At 36.3% G+C, this 19178-nt stretch overlaps 1 protein-coding gene across 1 annotated transcript in view; it reads right to left on the bottom strand.

The window, feature by feature from the left end:
- Nucleotides 1–19178, bottom strand: part of MALRD1 (MAM and LDL receptor class A domain containing 1) — a gene marked incomplete at both ends in the record, with an annotated part of 616248 nt that overhangs the window by 551954 nt on the left and 45116 nt on the right. The window contains 3 exons of the mRNA XM_081103892.1: nt 1211–1357; nt 1963–2064; nt 13677–13773. Of these exons, the coding sequence (XP_080960018.1) occupies nt 1211–1357; nt 1963–2064; nt 13677–13773 (346 nt within the window). The remainder of the gene's footprint in view (nt 1–1210; nt 1358–1962; nt 2065–13676; nt 13774–19178) is intronic.

Below are 19178 nucleotides of genomic sequence, written 5' to 3'. Positions count from 1 at the left end.
ATAACCATAAAAACATTATATATAAAAGACTAATAACCAAAGATCTTAACAGACACCTAACCAAAGAAGATATACAGATGACAACTATGTATATAAAAATACTCCATATAATATGTCATCAGGGAAATAAAAAGTAAACAATGAGATTCCATTACACACCCATTAAAATGGCCAAAATCCTGAATACTGGCATCACCAAATTCTGGAGAGGATGCAGCACAACAGAAATATCATTCATTTCTGGTGGGATCACAGACACTTTTGAAAGTAGTTTGACACTTTCTAACAAAACTAACCATATTATTCCATATAATTCAGCAATTATATGGAATTGCTTCACCCACCACCCTTTTTAGGTCTTGAATTATAGTTTGATATTTTAAAAAATATTTTTAAATATTTGTACCAATTGTACTCCATGGTATTTACTCAAAGGAGATGAAAAATGTAGATCCACACAAAAACCTGCATATGGGTGTTTATGCAGGTTTATTCATAATTGCTAAAACTTGAAAGCAACCAAGACTTCCTCAGTAGGTGAATGGATAAACTGTGGTTCACCAAGACACTGGAATATTATTCGGCATTAAAAAGACATGAGCTATTGAGCCCACTGAAAGACATGGAGAAAATGAAAATGCATATTACTCAGGAGCCAATCTCAAAAGGCTTTATACTTTATGACTCCAACTATATGATATGCCGGAAAAGGCAAAACTATGGGGACAATAAAATCTACATGGAAATAGATTAGTTTCTGCTGGAATAAAATTTTAAATTATACTTTTTAAAAATAACTAACAATACCCCTACCAAAAAAAAAAAATAAAGTAATAAAGAGAAAAGTACACAGAAATAACAAATTAGTGTTAGAATAAGAGGAAGAAACTCATTGACAATACTGCAGGAATAGGGAGAGCTAACAGAGTTGATAAACCTTTTTTTGTAATTGTTCATGAAAAATCTATTATCTCCTGATCATAAAAAAATAATAAAATTTACCAAATTAAAATAGTTAATTAACCTAGTGTAATTTCTCCTTTACACTGTTGGAAATTATTGATTTTTCCATTTTCAATATCTATGGCATAATATAGTTTCAATAAAATATACTCAGTATGTTCAAGACCCTGATCAAATGTCTGCAAACAGTCATAATAAAGTACAGTTCTAAAAATAATATATAAAAGATATTATTTTTTATTCCTACCTTCATCATCACTACTTTGATCCTGCTGAAGTGGAGATTCTAAAGCAGGAACTCTTCTTGCATTTGTGCGCAACCAGGAAATGTGCCCAGCAGGTGCTTCTGATGCCCAGCCACACGTGTCAAATTCAAATCCACAGGGCTGACACACTAAAGAGAGGCGAGAGATCCTGGTGGACTCTCACAGTCTATGAGAGTGGTTACTGCCATGGTTGGTGTTACAGTGGGATTTATACACAAATTTATATCTGGAAATTTTGTTTCAATAAACCTTAGAATGAACCAGCAATTCTATTTTTCAAGTTCTTCAGTTCACTCAGATGGGCATCCCCCAAAATGAGAACCACTACATTGCCATAAAAAAATGAAAATTTTCGATCTTTCCTTGGACAAGTGCTTTGGTTTTGATTTTTTAAATAGCATAATATCTGACCTTAGCTAATTTATGGAAATAATTTTATTTATATAATTGACTATTCATAATCACATTAAGATTTTAAAGAATCATTACATATAAAATTCCAAAATTGTCTTTAGTGGAACTGTTTTACAAAGTAATATCACCTTAAATTGATATATTTAATATATTTCACTTGTTGAATAAATCAATCTTCCAATAACATTCCAGCTAAAACTTGGGCATAAATGTCAACAAATACCAAATAACAAGTGAGTATCTTATATTCCTATTAGTGATCTGAGTCTCATGAATGGATCACACACCAACAAGCTGGGTATGCCAATTTAACACTTACATCTTAATCCTGCATCTGTAGAGTCAAATCTGCAGAGACTTCTATCAGGATGGCATAGTTCCTGCTTGGTGACCGATGCTTCTTGACATGGTAAAGTTTCATCTGTTAAATTTAAAGAGTGAGATGCAGATGCAACTGGGGGAGTTATTCATTTTTTAAGACACAAGAAGCCCGGTGCACAAAATTCATGCACTTGAGGGGATCCCTCAGCCTGGTCAGTGCCCTCTTACAGTCCAGGAGCCCTCAGGGGATGTCCAACTGATGATTTAGGCCAGTTCCCCCCCCGAGGAGCTGGCCTAAGCCAGTAGTTGGACATCCTTAGCACTGCCACAGAGGCAGGAGAGGCTCCCACCACTGCCACTGCACTCACCAGCCATGAGCCCAGCTTCTGGCTGAGCTGCACGCCCCCTGTGGGAGCGTGCTGACCACCAGGGGGCAGCTCCTGTGTTGAGCGTCTGCCCCCTGGTGGTCAGTGCACATCATAGTGACAGGTCATTCTGCCATTCAGTCGATTTGCATATTAGGCTTTTATTATAAAGGACTAACACTTGTTCTACAGAGCATTTCCACCCAAATCTTCTTTATGGCAGCATCATCCCTTAGGTCAGTGATGGCGAACCTTTTGAGCTCGGTGTGTCAGCATTTAGAAAAACCCTTACTTAACTCTGGTGCTGTGTCACATATAGAAATTTTTTGATATTTGCAACCATAGTAAAACAAAGATTTATATTTTTTATATTTATTTTATATATTCAAATGCCATTTAACAAAGAACAATCAACCAAAAAAAATGAGTTCATAGGTTCGCCATCACTGCCTTAGGTGGACCCATTACACAAAGAAAGAATATATAAACCATGCTAATGCTTCTGGGATTTAATCAGATCTCTGTGGTGAATGCTAAAACCAAATCTTTCATCCCCACCAAAGTAACCTATCTGAACATGAAAACTAACAGCCTATTATTAAAAGGATAATAGTACATGCATCAGATGTAATGTATAGTGTCTTCTTTAACTGGAAGCAGGATCTGCCCTGGAACTATTTTCCCTGCAGCCCTTTCAAACGGTGCCTCCTTCCCTCCCACAGCCCTCCCAACACAGAACTTAAAAGTGGATAGGTGTCCTTCCTGTACCAGTAGCCACTTCCAGATAATTCTCAGTTTCCGAAATACCCAGCTTTGAATCTCTGGAGATCAAAGGGTTCACTCTCTGTGCCAGTTTGTTGCAGTCATCTACAGACTATGCACTACAGCTCAATCCTTGATGGCATCAGCCCTTGTCTCACTGTCATTCTTTGTCATTTCAATATTCATCTTCATTTCTTCTTTTCTTCTTCATTTCTTGATTTCTTCTTATTGGTGATTGTGAAGGAGAACCCTGATGAAAAACGACCTCTGCCACCAATCCTTGGAGGATTATCATTACTAATAACATTTCCTTGATCTTAATTACAAGTGACTCACTCCACAACCTTCATCCCCATTGTTCCAGTTCACTCCCTCTCATATCTCAACCGCGACAATGTTTTGACAGCACCAGGCCCTACCAGCTAATGGTCCTACACTTTTATCAATTCCTTTCATCCTCTCTCATGTTCTCTCTTCCTTTCTTACAGATGTTAGACAGCCAGTCATCCTGGCTCTTCTCATGCTTCCCCATACTCTTGGAGCAAAAACTGAAAAGTACAATTCTTCACATAGTGCAAGTAATGGATAGTTAGCTTTTTGATCGTCATGTAAGTGCCTAACATTAAGCTGTTGATTGCTGAGGCACCCATTTCAAAGACGTCCGCTCGAATAAACACATGGCCAGGTACACAACTAGATAAAGAACCAGGCAGCTGCAGCCCACGAAGTTCCCCTTTTAGAAAGCCTTGGTTGACCTAGATAAGGGACTGTTGGACTGACCCTGCTTTTCCTTTCCTTGCTGTTATTTTTAAAGTTCACCAATAAAGAGTGGACCCACAAAAGTCTAGGTCCCCCACCCTTGGTTCCAATAAAGGCAGAAACCCTGGCCAGCTCTCTCTCTCTCTCTCTCTCTCTCTCTCTCTCTCTCTCTCTCTTTCTCTCTCTTTCCCACTATGACCTAAATGTATGGCCCCAAATGATCCTCTAGGACTTATTAGTAATGAAACTTGTTTTTTCAAACTTCTTTGATGGTTGTTGCTAAGGTGCATCTTGCAATCTTAAAAACAACCACCACAAGGGCTGGTCCAGTCACAACTTTGTCTCCAGGCAGGGAAATGTCTTCAGGGGCTGCCAAAGTAGTAAGGGCCCAGGTGAGTGTCCCGTGCACTCCTAGTTGATAGCATCACTATGGATAGGCTTGGATCTACACAAAACCCACCACCTCCTCCATTTACATCTGTGCAGCAGAACTTGAGTGAAGAGAGGCCCACAATCATGATGATTAAAATTACATATTCATGATTACTCATTTCATTGCATCATGGCAATGGCATACTACATTTTTCTAAATCTTTCTTTTTCCTCTATTCCTAGAAACTATTCAAAGACCTTTACCCCTCCTTAAATTTCCACGTCCTCTTTCATTTCAGTTAATCATCCTTCATTCCACCTCATCATTCTCAGCTAATCATCTTGCTTCACATTTCATAGGAAAAATCAGAAGAAAACCTAATAAGTGCTGCCACCAATCTACCTACACAGCTGTCCACATGCCTTTCCTCCTGTAATGTGGGTCAACTAGCCATGCTCCACTCTAAGCCCACTCCTTTCATTCATTTATATAGAAAATGCATCTCTTCTTGCCTATCTAAGAAACCATTCCAGCAATTTCCTCTTCTCCTTTATACTAGCATGTCCTCTTGGAAATAGCTTCAGTACACTAAGTGGCCAAAATTTTACCCATCCTAAGGAAACCTCCCTACCCTACAACCCCTTCCAACTAATTTTTCTAAGTTTTTCATATTCTCACTGACTCCACACCCATTTGTCCCCCCTCAGTTATTCTTGAATCCATTCCAATAAGGTTTTTGTCAAATATCTTTTTATTGAGGTAAGATTCACATAACATTAAATTCATTTTAACCATTTGTAAGTATACAATTCAATGGCTGTTAGTACATTTGCAATGGTCTACCATTATCATCAGTAGCTAATTCCAAAACATTTTCATTATACAAAAAAAAAAACACCAAAAACATTTGTAACCATGAACAGTCCGTCCCCATTCTCTCCTCCCTCATCCCACAAACCTCTAGCAACCAGTAATCTGCTTTCTGTCTATATGGATTTACCCAGTACATTCCATATACTAGTAAATGGAATAATACAATATTGGCCTTTTGTGTTTGACTTCAACTTAGCATTTAATGCTTTAAAGGTTCATTCTTGTTGTAACATGTATCAGAACTTTATTCCTTCTTTTTTTTACCCCACTACTCCACAGGAACTGCACATGTAAAGGTTGACCTCTATATTGCTAAATCTAGTATTTAATTTTCCCTCCCCAACATACCTGACATATAGTAGTATTGGGCCTAGTTGATGACCCTCCTTCTTCCCTAGATTCTAATACATAAATTTTCTCCTGGCTTTCCTCTTAAATTACTAGCTGTTCATTCTCAGACTTCTTTTTTTTTCTGTCTCCTCAAGGTTACACAAAGTAGGATTAGAGCTCAGTCCTTAGATCTCTTCTCTACAATCATGTTCTTGTTAGTATCACCTAGTGTCACACCTTTAAAATTTTTCCTAAGTGCAAGTGACTCATACAATTATATCTTATGCCCAGACCATTTACTGGACTCCAATATAAATATCATCCTGATGACTTGGCTCCTTCACCTGGCTAACTAACAAGCATCTCAATAGAAATATTTCCAAAACTAAAGTTCTCGTTTTCTCTACCCAAACTTTCTCCTCCCACATTCTTTGCCATTGTAGTTCATGACAACTCCACCCTTATAAATCAGCAAGAAATGTGGAGTCATCCCCATCTCTTTTACTGTGCAAATACCATCCATCAGCCTATCTTCGCTTTGTTTAGAAAACACATTAAGAATATGACTGTATCCTACCACCTCCACTACTACTGTTGAAGGTAACAGCATTCTTTCTGGATTATAATAATAACTTTTGCCTCCTTGTTTCTGCCTTTCTCCCAATATGTGAGTCAGATCATGTCTCCTCTGCTCAAAACCCTTCCCTGGCTTTCTAGCCTTCATGGCTTTTCTGCACAGTAACTATGATCTCCATGTAACCATGCCTGACTACTCAAAAACCATCTCACCCTCACTTGTAGCACTTCTTATCTTGGTTTTCTGTTTTATTGTTCCCCATAGTACATATCACCACTTGACATAAAATATATTTTTTTGTTTATTTACTTATTTGCTTATTATCTTTCTCCCTCTGACTAAAATTTAAGTTCCATGGATGCAGGAATTACTGTTTGTTTGTTATTTTTGCTGCTGTCTCCCAATGTTTAGAAAACTTCTTTGGCACAACATATGTGCTCATTATATACTTAATTGGTGAATGGATAAATAAATAACTTAAGAAATATTTGACAAAAATTTTTAAATGCCATATATTCTATGTAAATTTTTTGCATTTCTATTTGAAATAAAATTGAAGCAATTGGTTATGAAAATGATTTGCGAATAACATCCATAATCTGGTTTTCCATAATGAAAGCTTATAAATGATTAATGTTCTAAGCCTCCTGAATAGAAGAGCCACTAAAAATAAAACTGCATATGCAATTAAGGGAGTGTGGGCAATAAATGAAGCTAACATGGCACAATAACAATTACTATGAAACAAAACTATAATTTCTGTAGTTTTGTATAATAGCTACAAATCTTCTCCCCCTCACATCTACATAATTAAATATTGGCTATAGTTTAATTAAATGTTGTATATTATCTCTAGTGTTTCACTATTTATACAAGACAAAAAAACAACAACAAAGGTACTGTAAACAAAAATGGCAAAACAGGCAAGTATAAATTGCGAGAATTAAGAATCTAGCTTGTACCTATTGATATAAATATCTTTAATCAATGCCAACCACTTTTGTTACCTTTGGCTCCCAAACTAGAATTTACAATCATAAAAACAATGGCATGGGGGTATAAGTTGTAATTCACTTAATATCGTAGACAGCATTTTTTATTTAGCACATTTATCCAGAACTCAGAACTATTTAAAATGTCAATTTTTTGTATTTATGGTAATCATTTTATCTCCCTCCTCACACTCTTTCTCTCTCATTCTAACATGCACCACGATGTAGTTGCAGAAAATTATTTTGTGTGTTTTTTAATTCTCCATTACTGATACATGATCAGTAGGATGAAGCTTTGCCAAACATTTTAAGGTCTCATACCAATGAGGCCACGTGTCTAGAGCCTTGCCATCCTTCAAATCTAATCTTGTACAGGCAGGTTATGTGAAACTGGCCAGACTCGGATAGAGAAGGAATTCTCAAGGCCACTACAGTAAAAGTTATCATCGACATTCACTTTTGATTCCAGGGGCTTTAGACAATCTCTTTGTCAATTTTCTTAAATTAGAAATTAGTTATGGATTTCAGTGAACAGTTATTAGATCTTAAAGGGTAGCTAGACGTTAATAAGATGAAAAAGGTACTTAGGTTCTTAGTTATTTAACTGTACTGGATAAAACGTGCATCATTCAGATTCTCATTAAGAGATGATTTGTATATTTGAGGTATTTATATATTTTGACAAAGGCAAAGTCCGGGCAGGCCAATCTAAAAATATTCACAGAATATTCAAAATATTCTGAGTATGGGCCACAGCATTCAATCTTTATAAAAATTATAATAAGCCTTTATTCAAGGATTAATGTTATTAAAGAAGCAGTGATTAAGCACTTTCTTATTTAGTCACAGTCACAAACCTTGATTTTTTTCCCCACACTTGCTACTTTGGCAGTTTACAGAGATCCTCCTATTCAATAAATGTACAGTGAATGTTTATGTGTTGAGAAAACCAGTCATTTACAATGATGCTGTTTGAAGGTGTGAAAATAGTCTAAAATATTTATTTAATATTATAAAAAGAATTTAGTTTTATTGTCCACCTTGTAAAATGTTCAGAAACCATTAAAATACCTATACCTGACATTTTTATGAAGAAAGTCATTGACATTTCAATAGTAAAAAATACATATAATAAAATAATAAACTTATGTTTTTTTCCCTCTAAAGATAATACTACACTTAATCTATGTAATACAATCTCACCATCAGAATTTTTCCAACTTTAAAAGACCTGGGGAAGGAGTAGGAGTAGGGAGGAGGGGGTCAATGGGGTGGAAAAGGGAGGACAGCTGTAAAACTTTCAACAATAAAGATAAATTTTTAAAAAATTAAAATTAAAAAGTTACTTTTAAAAAATTCCTTTTAATTTACATATGGTAATATTCATACTTTTGGGTATTTACGTTTATGAATTTTACCAAACAGAGAGCCATTATCTGCAAATTCATTAAATTCTACTTATTCAGTCAGGTCTTCTTTGATGTCATTCACCAATGTTTGGGAGTTTTCAAAAAAACTGATCCAGCATATATTTTGTTATATTTATATGTAAGACTTTACTTTACTTATATTACAAAGAGCACCATTTTTCTAACAGAGTTTTAATTATTCATTGCCATACTATAGAAATACAATATTGATTTTATATCGACCTTGTATCCTACTACTGTGATAAATTCATTTACTAGTTTCAGAAGCTTTTTTTTTCCAGAAGCTTTTTAAAATATAAATTTTATGATATATTGTTATAGACAAGTGTGTTATTTGCAAATATGAATAGATTAATTCTTTCTGCTCCACTTGCATGCCTTACTTATGCATCTTGCCTTATTGCATTGGCTATGACTTCCTGTTGAAAAGAAGTGTTAAGAATGGACATCATTGCGCGGTTCTCAGTTTTAGGGATAAAGCATTCATCCTTTCGTCATTATGTATGATGTTAGCTGTTGAGTTTTTGTACATGCCCTTTATTCCTTTAAAAATGTTCATACTTTGCTGAGGTTTATAATCATGACAGTATGTTGAATGCTGTCAAATGCTTTTATGAATCTATTGAGATCATCATGTGCTTATTTAGTCTGTCAACATGGTGAATTACAGTGATCGCTTTACAAACATTGAACCAGCCTTGCATTTCCCAATGATTGTGGTGTGTTATCTTTTTTATATGTTACTGGATTCCATTTGCTAATATTTTAGTAAAGATTTTTTTGTGATAGAAATGTTGGTGTTTAGTATTCTTATAATATTTTTGTCTAGTTTGGGGATTAGGGTAAAGCCACTCTTACAGAATAAGACGACAAGTGTTCACTTCTATTTTCTGGAATAGAAAGTAAAAAACTGGTGTTATTTCTCCCCTAAATATTCAATACAATTTTCCACTACAACCATATGGTCCTGGAGTTCTCTTTAACAGAAGATTTTCACTATGATTCCTATTTATTTAATGAATATAAAATTATTCAGATTATCAATTTCTTCTTCAGTGACTTTGGTTGCTTGTGACTTTCAAAGAATTTTCCCATTTCATATAAACTGTTGAATTTATGTTCAGAGAGTTATTTGTTATATTCCTTCATTATTATTCTTTTTAATATCTGTAGAGTCTTCAATGTTAGCCCCTATTTCATTCCTGATATTGTTCATGTGTGTCTGCTTTCTTTTTTCCTTGATCAGACTAGAATTTTGCCAATTTCATTTACCTTTTCAAAGAACCAACTTTTCATTTTAAGAATTTTCTCTATTATTTCCCATTTTTAATTCCATTATTAAGTGACTTAGCTTTAACATGTTCTTTTTCTACTTGATTTATGTGGATAGTTAAATTACTGCTTTGGGATCTTTCTTCTTTCCTAATAAAAACTTTATACCTATTAATTTCCCTCTAAGCACTGCATTGCATTAGCTGTATTACACAAATTTTAGTGTTATACTTTCATTTTAATTCACTTCAAAATACTTGGCTATTTTGAAGTATGTTTTATTTAAATGTGTATAATTTAGTTTCCAACTAATTGTGGATTTCTCAGATTTATAATTTAATTTCATTTTGGTCAGAGGATATATTTTATATATGATTTCAATTGTTTTAAAATTCTTAAGTTTTGTTTTGTGGCTCCAGTAGTGCATGACCAATTCAAATCAGAACCTGAAAATTTCAATAATACTATCCTGTCTTTATTCAATAATTTTATATTCTGTTCATCATTGATATTGATTTTTTCATTAATTTTGATTTTTAATATATTGTATTAACATATTATTTATCATGATGAGTGGACATCTTAGTTTACTTGGGCTGCCACAACAAAGTTCCATATACTGGACGGTTTGAACACGTGATTTAAACAACAGATATTTATTTTCTCACAGTGCTGGAGGATGGAAGCCCATGAAAATTGTCTAGCCAATGACATGGTCAAAAACATGGACTTTTCCCATTTCTTCCTTCCTCCTGTCCTATGAGATGTACAGAGCCTCAACAGTCATTTGGGACCATCAAATGACAAGCATCAGGCAAATACCAAGGAAATCCCTTGTTCCCTGACTTTAATAATTAGTACTAAATAGTATCTAATGTGGAGTATTGAAAAAACTATACCATAACTACCTATCTCCTCTATTTTCTTAAGTCACTTAAGGGAACATTTCTGTTTTCTTGCATCCAAATACATTCTTAACTCTACCCTCCACTGGAGTAGGATTTTCTGATGGAGATATACAAAACATGTTGCATGGGCTTTGCCTAACGTCTCTGATGCTCCCCTATCCTGACCATAATCACCAGGACTGCATGATACAGAAGCCTCTGATTCTAGATAGCTAGCTCTGACTCAGCGCAGTCATTGTCAAGTATAATAATCAACATAAAAATAGCATCCCAAATACCAGTTCTATTCTTAAAACTGAGATTGGCTAGCTTCACAAAAAATGTCCTGAAAACATTATTTAAAATACAGGCCCCATCCTCAGTGGTTCCCCTCTAGCAGGTCTGCAGCGAAGCCCAGAATCAATCACTCCTCCATGTCATTCTGATGATTATCTAAATTTAGTCTATCATGATAGTGCCTGAACTTGACTGGAGAGCCTCATTTGGAAATTTAATGGTACATAATTTTACCATCTCTCACATTCCTGCCATTTACAAAATGCAATTCTATCCAAATGCCAATCCTATCCCATCATGCTTTATCCTATTTCTTCATTATTAATACTCCTAGCACTGTTTTCCCCTCACTGCTCACTCTGAGAAACAAAATACAAAACTTTCTTCACTTACTTTTAAAGAACACACGATGTGACCTTACCTGAATACTAGCTTTTTCTGTAAGATCACTTCCGTTGTACCTTTCCCAAAGGCTGACATCCTTTTCCAATGCCCCATAAAACACAAGGCCTAAAATTAATTTTGCCATTTCTCTAAATTTCCATTGTTGCTCCTATACACTGATTTATTCTTCCATGTATAAAAACGTCTTGGCTAATGATCCCCAACTTATTGGGTATCATGTGTCATCCATACTGCTGTCCATATTCATCAAAGACTTCAGTCTTAGATTTTTTTGTTTTGTTTTGTTTTAGTTCTCTTCTTTGGCCCTGAATCTAATAGTTTTGTATCAATTTAATATCCATGTGAAAGGTCTAGCCAATAGTTATCTTTAAAACTCATGCCTCAACTTTTGTGAACTTTATTTTCACACCATCTCAAAAACACTATGGTAACATTATCTAGAACTATTATCGTAGAAATTGTAGGCTGCAATATTTTTCTATATGACCACAACTTCTCCTTTAATGTCTAACTTTCTGATGCCCTTATTTCTACTATTGCTTTTTTTACTTCTATAATAATTCTATAGAGCTCTTCTGAGTGCTTACTAAAAGATCTGGTATTTGTCTTTTGTAATTTATTGTGACTCATTTACATTGGCCTTTGACCTAGAATATGTATCATTGGTAATTAGGGAAATGGCTTTGGTTCCCAAGGAGAAAGTTCATGCTTGAAATAATAGTAGAGTCCCATTGCAGGTGATCTCAATTCCAAAACACAACCCCAGCGTGCTCCTGTGTAAATTTGTAATGCAAATAATTTCAATGACAGCAGCTCATTTCTAAATTCCTAACAGTTTAGAAAGTCCAAACAATAGCTGATTTTATTGCCTTATTCACCTTTGAGAGTGATTACCTAGAATGGCCAATGATTAGGACTAGTTAGGGATCACTTTGGTGGACTCCAATTTCTGTAGAAACTATGAAGCTGAGATATATCAAAACACTGATGAAGTGATCAAGGTCTGGAGCCAGAAGTCTCATTAAAACTAAGCATAAGCTGGCTGTGCTCTGGACCCAGGAATACAGTACCATGCTGGGTAACAGAGGAAGGCATATTAGGAGAGATTTAAATAGCAGAGTAGTCACTAGAGTTTGCTTTCCCTGAAGTTAACCATGTGTTCTATCCTGATATATTGCATTCCTTCTGATAAAGCTAAAAATGTTATCTTCATTTAGTGAAAAGGCATTGAAGCTTATACTTCAATTATTTACTTCTAGAAATGAGTGAGTTATATTCTGTTCCCTTGAAATTCTCCATTTCAATTTATCTATATTCAACTTATCATATAGTGATTTCTTAGCTAAGATATGCTGACTACAAAAAATGCAAAGATGAAAGAGACCTTTATGTGTTCCAGTGTCAACAATTCCTATAAATCCCTATCTTGTTCTGGGTGCTACATATTTGTAGGCTCTTATCCTATAAGTAAGAGTGCTGTTTAAAACCCAAGCACAATACAGACACCATTTATCAAGATTCCTTGGTTATTCTTGATCATCTCTTCTATTCTTGAAATATTTACTACAATTACCATATCTTTACACCAAATTAGAACTTGGAATCCTCTCTAAAAAGTAACTATCTTTATTCTGATAAATCATACTAGAGTAAGAAAAAATTTAGAAAGGAAAAAAATCTGTCAACTATCATATATATATAGATAGATAGATAGATAGATAGATAGATAGATAGATAGATATACATATATATCTATATCTATTTCTATATCTATATCTATATCTATATCTATATAATTCTTGCTTGATTATTAGACTGCATTCATTTTACCTAACCAAATTAAGTTTTAACATTGATCTTTTCTATTGATAACAATGTGAATGGGGAATTGAATACTATTCAATTAATATAAGGGACCAATATGGATCATTTTTAGATCTGATATATGTAGTTTATCAATGTAGCTATCTCAGTTTAAATAGAAAATAAATTATAACTAATATCTCCATTTGTGTCTCTCAATGTAATAATCACATCAACTCTGCAAGAACTCAATTTCAAGTCTGTGGAGGTCAGTTTTCTCTCATTTTACTAGGAAGGACAGAGTTCTCTTGGTAAGATTTAACTAGCCAGGTAAACACTGCTACAAGGTCTCAAATCTGAAACTAAATTATCCCCTTCAACTCTTTATAGCATCAGAGTCAGTGAAGAATAGCCTATATTCACTTCTGGCATAGATTGGCCATTGTTAGACAATTTATTACACAATGGAAAACAGGACACTCTAAAACATCAGGCAAAAATAAAGAGCAGATCAAAGTCATTACAAAGTTTGCATTGCACTGAATTTATTCTACACAATGAGGATCAAAATGATAAAAAGTTCTTACCATTTGCAGGCAAGCAGCCTGAACTGAAAGATATATCATCAATAGCTATGACTTCATCCTGTTCATGAGTTGAAATCAGTTGACCTTGAAAAACAACCTACATGAAATAAAATAAAATGATTTGCAAAGCTTAAAGAAAGGAAAACAACCTGCCCAAAAATACAAAAGAAATAAACAAAAATACAAAGCAAAGAACATCACTATCTCACAATCTTAAGGTAGAGAGCCTACAAATAAGAAACATCACTTCCTAGAAGCACTTGGGTGACCATGCCAATTCCAAGTGGAAAGATATCAAAGCATAAATGCGAAAGGACTGGAAAAAATACAGTCGTTTCTGTGTCTCACATGGCTAGCATAGGTTAGGTAACATGTTTGTGAAATGATACAATATTCACCTGGCTTCTGCCCTATAATCATCCTCTGTGTTTGGTTCCCATGTGTTCATACTACTTAGTATTTATCAGTTTTTGTATCCAGGCTCCATCTTGAACTCTATTCTTGGCATTTCACAACTTTACCACATTTTCACCTCTGGTTTTCTGAATTTTACTCACAGTCTTGCCTTGGATGTCCTTGTGCTACCCTCCACATTTTCTGCCATGATCTAAACATAGCTTGAGACATTGACCAGAAATGGTTGTTCAGTGACTTATTGTTACAATAACTGAAAATTATATTGTGATGTGCAGCTAGCCCATGTCTGCACCAAGAGAAAACACTTAGGTATAATTAATCTGAAAAACTTAGAAAAAAACTACTCTCCAGTCTCCTCATTACTTAAATCAAAAGAAAGTAGGTGTGTTGGTAAAGAGTATTATCCCACCCTTACTAAAAATACCATTGACATTTTAGGCTTAATTCATGGATACATTAAATTTGTGTTCATTGGTAGGCCTTGTTTATAATATAAACATTTTATTATTTTAAAGAGTCAGCACTGCTTTTGAGCTTAACAACAGGTCTGCATGCAGTCAACCCCAGCAGATCATTTGGTGTGCTGCATTCTCCTCTGTTCCTTACAACATGGTGCACTGATACATTTTGATCAAACCAGACACTATCTGCAAGTCTGTTAAAAATATGGAAAGAAATCTCCATAACCTATTGAGCAACTTGTCAATAAGTAGCCCTAAAAAAGTCAACTTTTCTTCACATAAAACAGAATAACCATGTGAAGACTTAAAAACAGGACCAATCTATCAAAGACTGTTGTGTAGGGATGGTTTTATATGAAGGCAGTAGAGAAGAGCGATAAAAGTGTATATTTGAAAGCAGACTACTTGGGCTCAGGTACCCACTACACCACTGAATAGCAACCTGACCTTGGAGAAGTTACTCAAGATGTCTGTGCCTTGGTTTTTCCTTTGTAAAAGGGTATTGACAAAAATGAGGCTATTACCTATGTGATAAAGCATTTGCAAGGATAAATGAGTTATTATATGGACAGCGTCACTTGATACATAGTATTTAAATAACTATTACAGATTTATTAAAATATTTAAGCTATTATATGAATACTGTGTTTACAGAAAAAAAAATCTATTCTCTGCAGATTAACATTTCATTCTTCTTGAAGGCCTTTTCATATAGATACATTCCCCAGTCATTGCTGAGCTGAGCTTATACACACCTATAGTAGCATATTAAAAGAGATAAGTAGAAATAGGCATTAACTAATCATCAGGCTCTTCTATTTTTCTCTGCACTCTTTCCCCAAACCCATTCATCCTCAGGATTTAAACTGTCACCCAGGTTGATGAAACACAAATTTACATCACAAATGTCAACTTCTCTCCTGGGCTCTCCTCCCACATCTCCACAGCCTGCTGTGCATTTTCACTCAGATAGTGTTAAGTCCGTTCTAATTCATAACGTTCTTTCCCTTTGAACTGGACCTGTCACCTGACCTTCACTCTCTGACAATGGTACTGATATCATTGTAATTAGCTACTTATTAATAACTAGTGGCCCGGTGCATGAAATTCATGCACAATAAAAGGGGATTAATTAGAGGAAATATTTTAATATTGCTATTTGCCCTTTCTCTATAATAGAAGTGTCAGAGATGAAAGAAAATTAGTAAAATGTATATGAAAATCTTCCTCCTTTCAGAGTGTGGGGCATGCCATGGAACCCAGAGTCAAGTCCCTGCCCACCCATGGTGCCTCAAAAACACGTGAGACCCAGACCCAACTGGCCCCACCCCCATTGGGCGAGATCCAAACCCAGCTGGCTCCACCCTTGTAAAGCCCCACCAGGTGGGGGGGCATAGCCTCAGGTCCCCTGGCCCGGCAGCCTCAGGTCCCTGATCAAGTCCCACTGGGTGAGAGGTGCAGCCTCAGGGCCCGCATCAAGCCTCACAGGGTGGGGGATGCAGCCTGAGGTCCTCTGTCAAACCTCAGCAGGTGGGGGGGGGGGGGCAGCCTCAGGTCTGCCAGTGCACCCTCAGGTCCCCTGGCCTGGCGCTGGGCTGGGGGTCATGGCCTGAGATCCCTCAGCCCGGTGCCAGGGTGGGCAGCATGGCCTGAGGTCCCCCATCAAGCCCCACCAGGTGGGGGGCGCAGCCTCAGATCTCCTGCCCCGGCCCAACGCCATGCAATCTCAGATCCCTGCTGATTGCTTGTTAAGGCTTGTTATGGGAACCCAGCCTCCACTGTTGGTGCTGCCATCTTTGTGATGGTGTGACGGTCAATTTGCATATTGCCTCTTTAATAGATAGATAGAAAAGGAAAAAGGGAAAGCCAGAAATTATAGCATGTCATTTGGGCAGCTTCACCAGGAAGCTGCAACTTTGCACTCCCCAGGGAACATAAACACATGCCCAGTAAATTTGGGGTGACATAAGGAAGACAATCACACCTGAGGACAGAGATGGTCGGCCAGAATGAGTGTGGCTACTGCAAGCCCATGAAAATGTGGGAATGCATAATCCCCCTTAACAAAGGAATTCTCTCTCTTGTTGCTCTCTATTGTAACTCTTGGCATGTGACTCGTGACTCCTTGGGCTCTTTTGTTTCTGCTTCCTTGCATTTTCCCACACAGCCCAGAGCCAGGCAGATCCTGTGTGCAGTGCACCAATGATCTGCAGCGGGAAGCACGAGATAAGCTATCCTGATGCTGGATTAGACATGGCTCCCACATGGAAAGGAGACTCTGGACACTGGCTCTGATTTGAGCTCTACTGAAACCCCAGCTGAGCTCTATTTCTTTTATGACTGTACTAAGGAAAATGGGACTTCAAAAACCCAGGGTGTAGTTCCAAGTAAATAAAACTTTCTACAATATTCATCCTCCCATGGGGGCTTCCAGAAGTGCTTATTCCAAGAATCTCACTTCTACTAGCAACTGGGGGAGATGAGCCCCTCTCTTATCCGGTAACAGTACCCGAAGATGCTCAAAACTTCAAATTGACCTTTGGAACTACTTTCTAGTTCAGTCCATGTCCAATCAATCAAGACCTAGGAAAACCTCTCTTCTTTCCATGCCTATTTCTAATCCTCTATCTTCACACATGATCTAATAAAGTAAATTAAATTTAAATTACCTTCTTACCTTCAACCCTCTCCTCATCAGAGTTTGTAACACATAACATACTTATTGATTTTACTAAATTATTGTTAACTTCGTATAACTGAGAAAAGTTAGTATGAAAATTGGTTACCATTTGAGTGCACTGATCCAACAAAAGGAAATGTTTTTCTATTTCTCTAAGTGTAGGGGAATTTACTAACGGCTCTCAGTAGCCACAAAACACAAGATCCATCAGGCATAACTAGATCATCTAGTTACATATATTCCTACAAAAAGATTTTCCAGGGATTTTGGTTGAGATCCCAAAAAGAGGGATGGGTTGAAACATATAAGAAAGTGGAATCCCAAGATGATTTAAAAAGCCAGGTCCTGTGATCAGAGGCTGTGTTGGGGTATAGTAGTTGTATTTCTTAGGGAAGTGGTGTTTAGCATTCCTTGTTTTCTTCAAAACTTGGGCAAAGGATATTTTTCCCCAAACATCCTCCTCGTTTTAACTGTGTTAGGGGAAATAATAAAAGTTAAAAAGTGGCAAAATCAAAGCAGATTACAACATAGATACTAGAGTTAGGAGTTGGCAGCATCAGGAAAGTCAAGTTTGGCCTGCTCTAATCCAATAGTAAAACATGAGACAAATTCCTTTCAGCCCTAACATTTTAAGAGAAGATAGCCTTTGAAGAGAGTGAAGGGGTCAGCACTTGAGCTACTTGATTTAAATCTTAAATAAACTTTGACAGGCCCTAGCCGGTTTGGCTCAGTGGATAGAGCATCAGCCTGCAGACTGCAGGGTCCCAGATTCGATTCCCGTCAAGGACACACGGCTGGTTGCAGGCTTGATCTCTAGTAGGGGACATGCAGGAGGCAGCCAATCAATGATTCTCTCTCATCATTGATGTTTCTAACTTTTTCTCCCTCTCCCTTCCTCTCTGAAATCACTGAAAACATATTTTATAAAAATACACAAAACTTTGACAGCAGGTAAATGCATGTGAACCTAACTTGGATTATACAAGTAACTTCAGGAACAGAAACTCTTATAATGATAGTTATTATATTAGAGTTTTCTTAATTAGTAGTATACGTTTAATATTATTTCCTAAGTAAACAGGAAAAATGACTAATTCTGTCCCCATCATGTGTTCAGATAGTAAATATTCTTGAATTAAAAGGTAAAATGGCTTAGATTATAATTTTGAAAATTTTGAGAGTAGAATTTTTAACATTAAGATAACAATTCATATTGATTTGTATGAATAACTTATTTTTTGTCTATTTTTATAAAATATACTGTTTCTGGCTGTAACTGGTGTGGCTCAGTGGATAGAGTGTCGGCCTGTGGACTGATAGGTCCCAGGTTCGATTCCGGTCAAGGGCATGTACCTTGGTTGTGGGCACATCCCCAAAAGGAGGTTTGCAGGAGGCAGCTGATCGATGTTTCTCTCTCATTGATGTTTCTAACTATCGTTCTCCCTTCCTCTCTGTAAAAAATCAATAAAATATATATTTTTAAAAAAATCTACTGTTTCTGAATAGGGGGCTGCTGAAAATTCTTTGGCATTTCTAAATGGAATATCAAAGAAATGAGAAGCAAATAATGGCATATTAAAAATGCTTCCAGCCAAGGCTGATTTTGTTCAGTGGTTAGAGCATCAGCCAGCACACTGAAGGGTCATGGGTTTGATTCATATACCTTGGTTGCAGGTTCAATCTCTGGACCTGGTTGGGCTCGAGCAGGAAGCAACCAATCAATGTGCCTCTCTCACGTCGATGTTTCTCTTTCTTTCTCTCTCTTCATTCTCTCTCTTTCTCTCCCCCCCCCCTCCACTATCTCTAAAAATCAATGGGAAAAATAGCCTCACTCCTCAGGTGAGACTTAAAAAAAAAAAAAAAAAGCTTCCATATCTTTTTACTAGTAAAATTTAGGCACTGACTGCTCATTTAGCTTAAGAATTCAAACATTCTACTTGAAAA

Source organism: Myotis nattereri (genome assembly GCF_964212035.1).
Source record: "Myotis nattereri genome assembly, chromosome: 1".
Classification (NCBI taxonomy): domain Eukaryota; kingdom Metazoa; phylum Chordata; class Mammalia; order Chiroptera; family Vespertilionidae; genus Myotis; species Myotis nattereri.
Note: the sequence above shows the minus strand (reverse complement) of the source record. Positions and strands in the feature narration are given on the sequence as shown.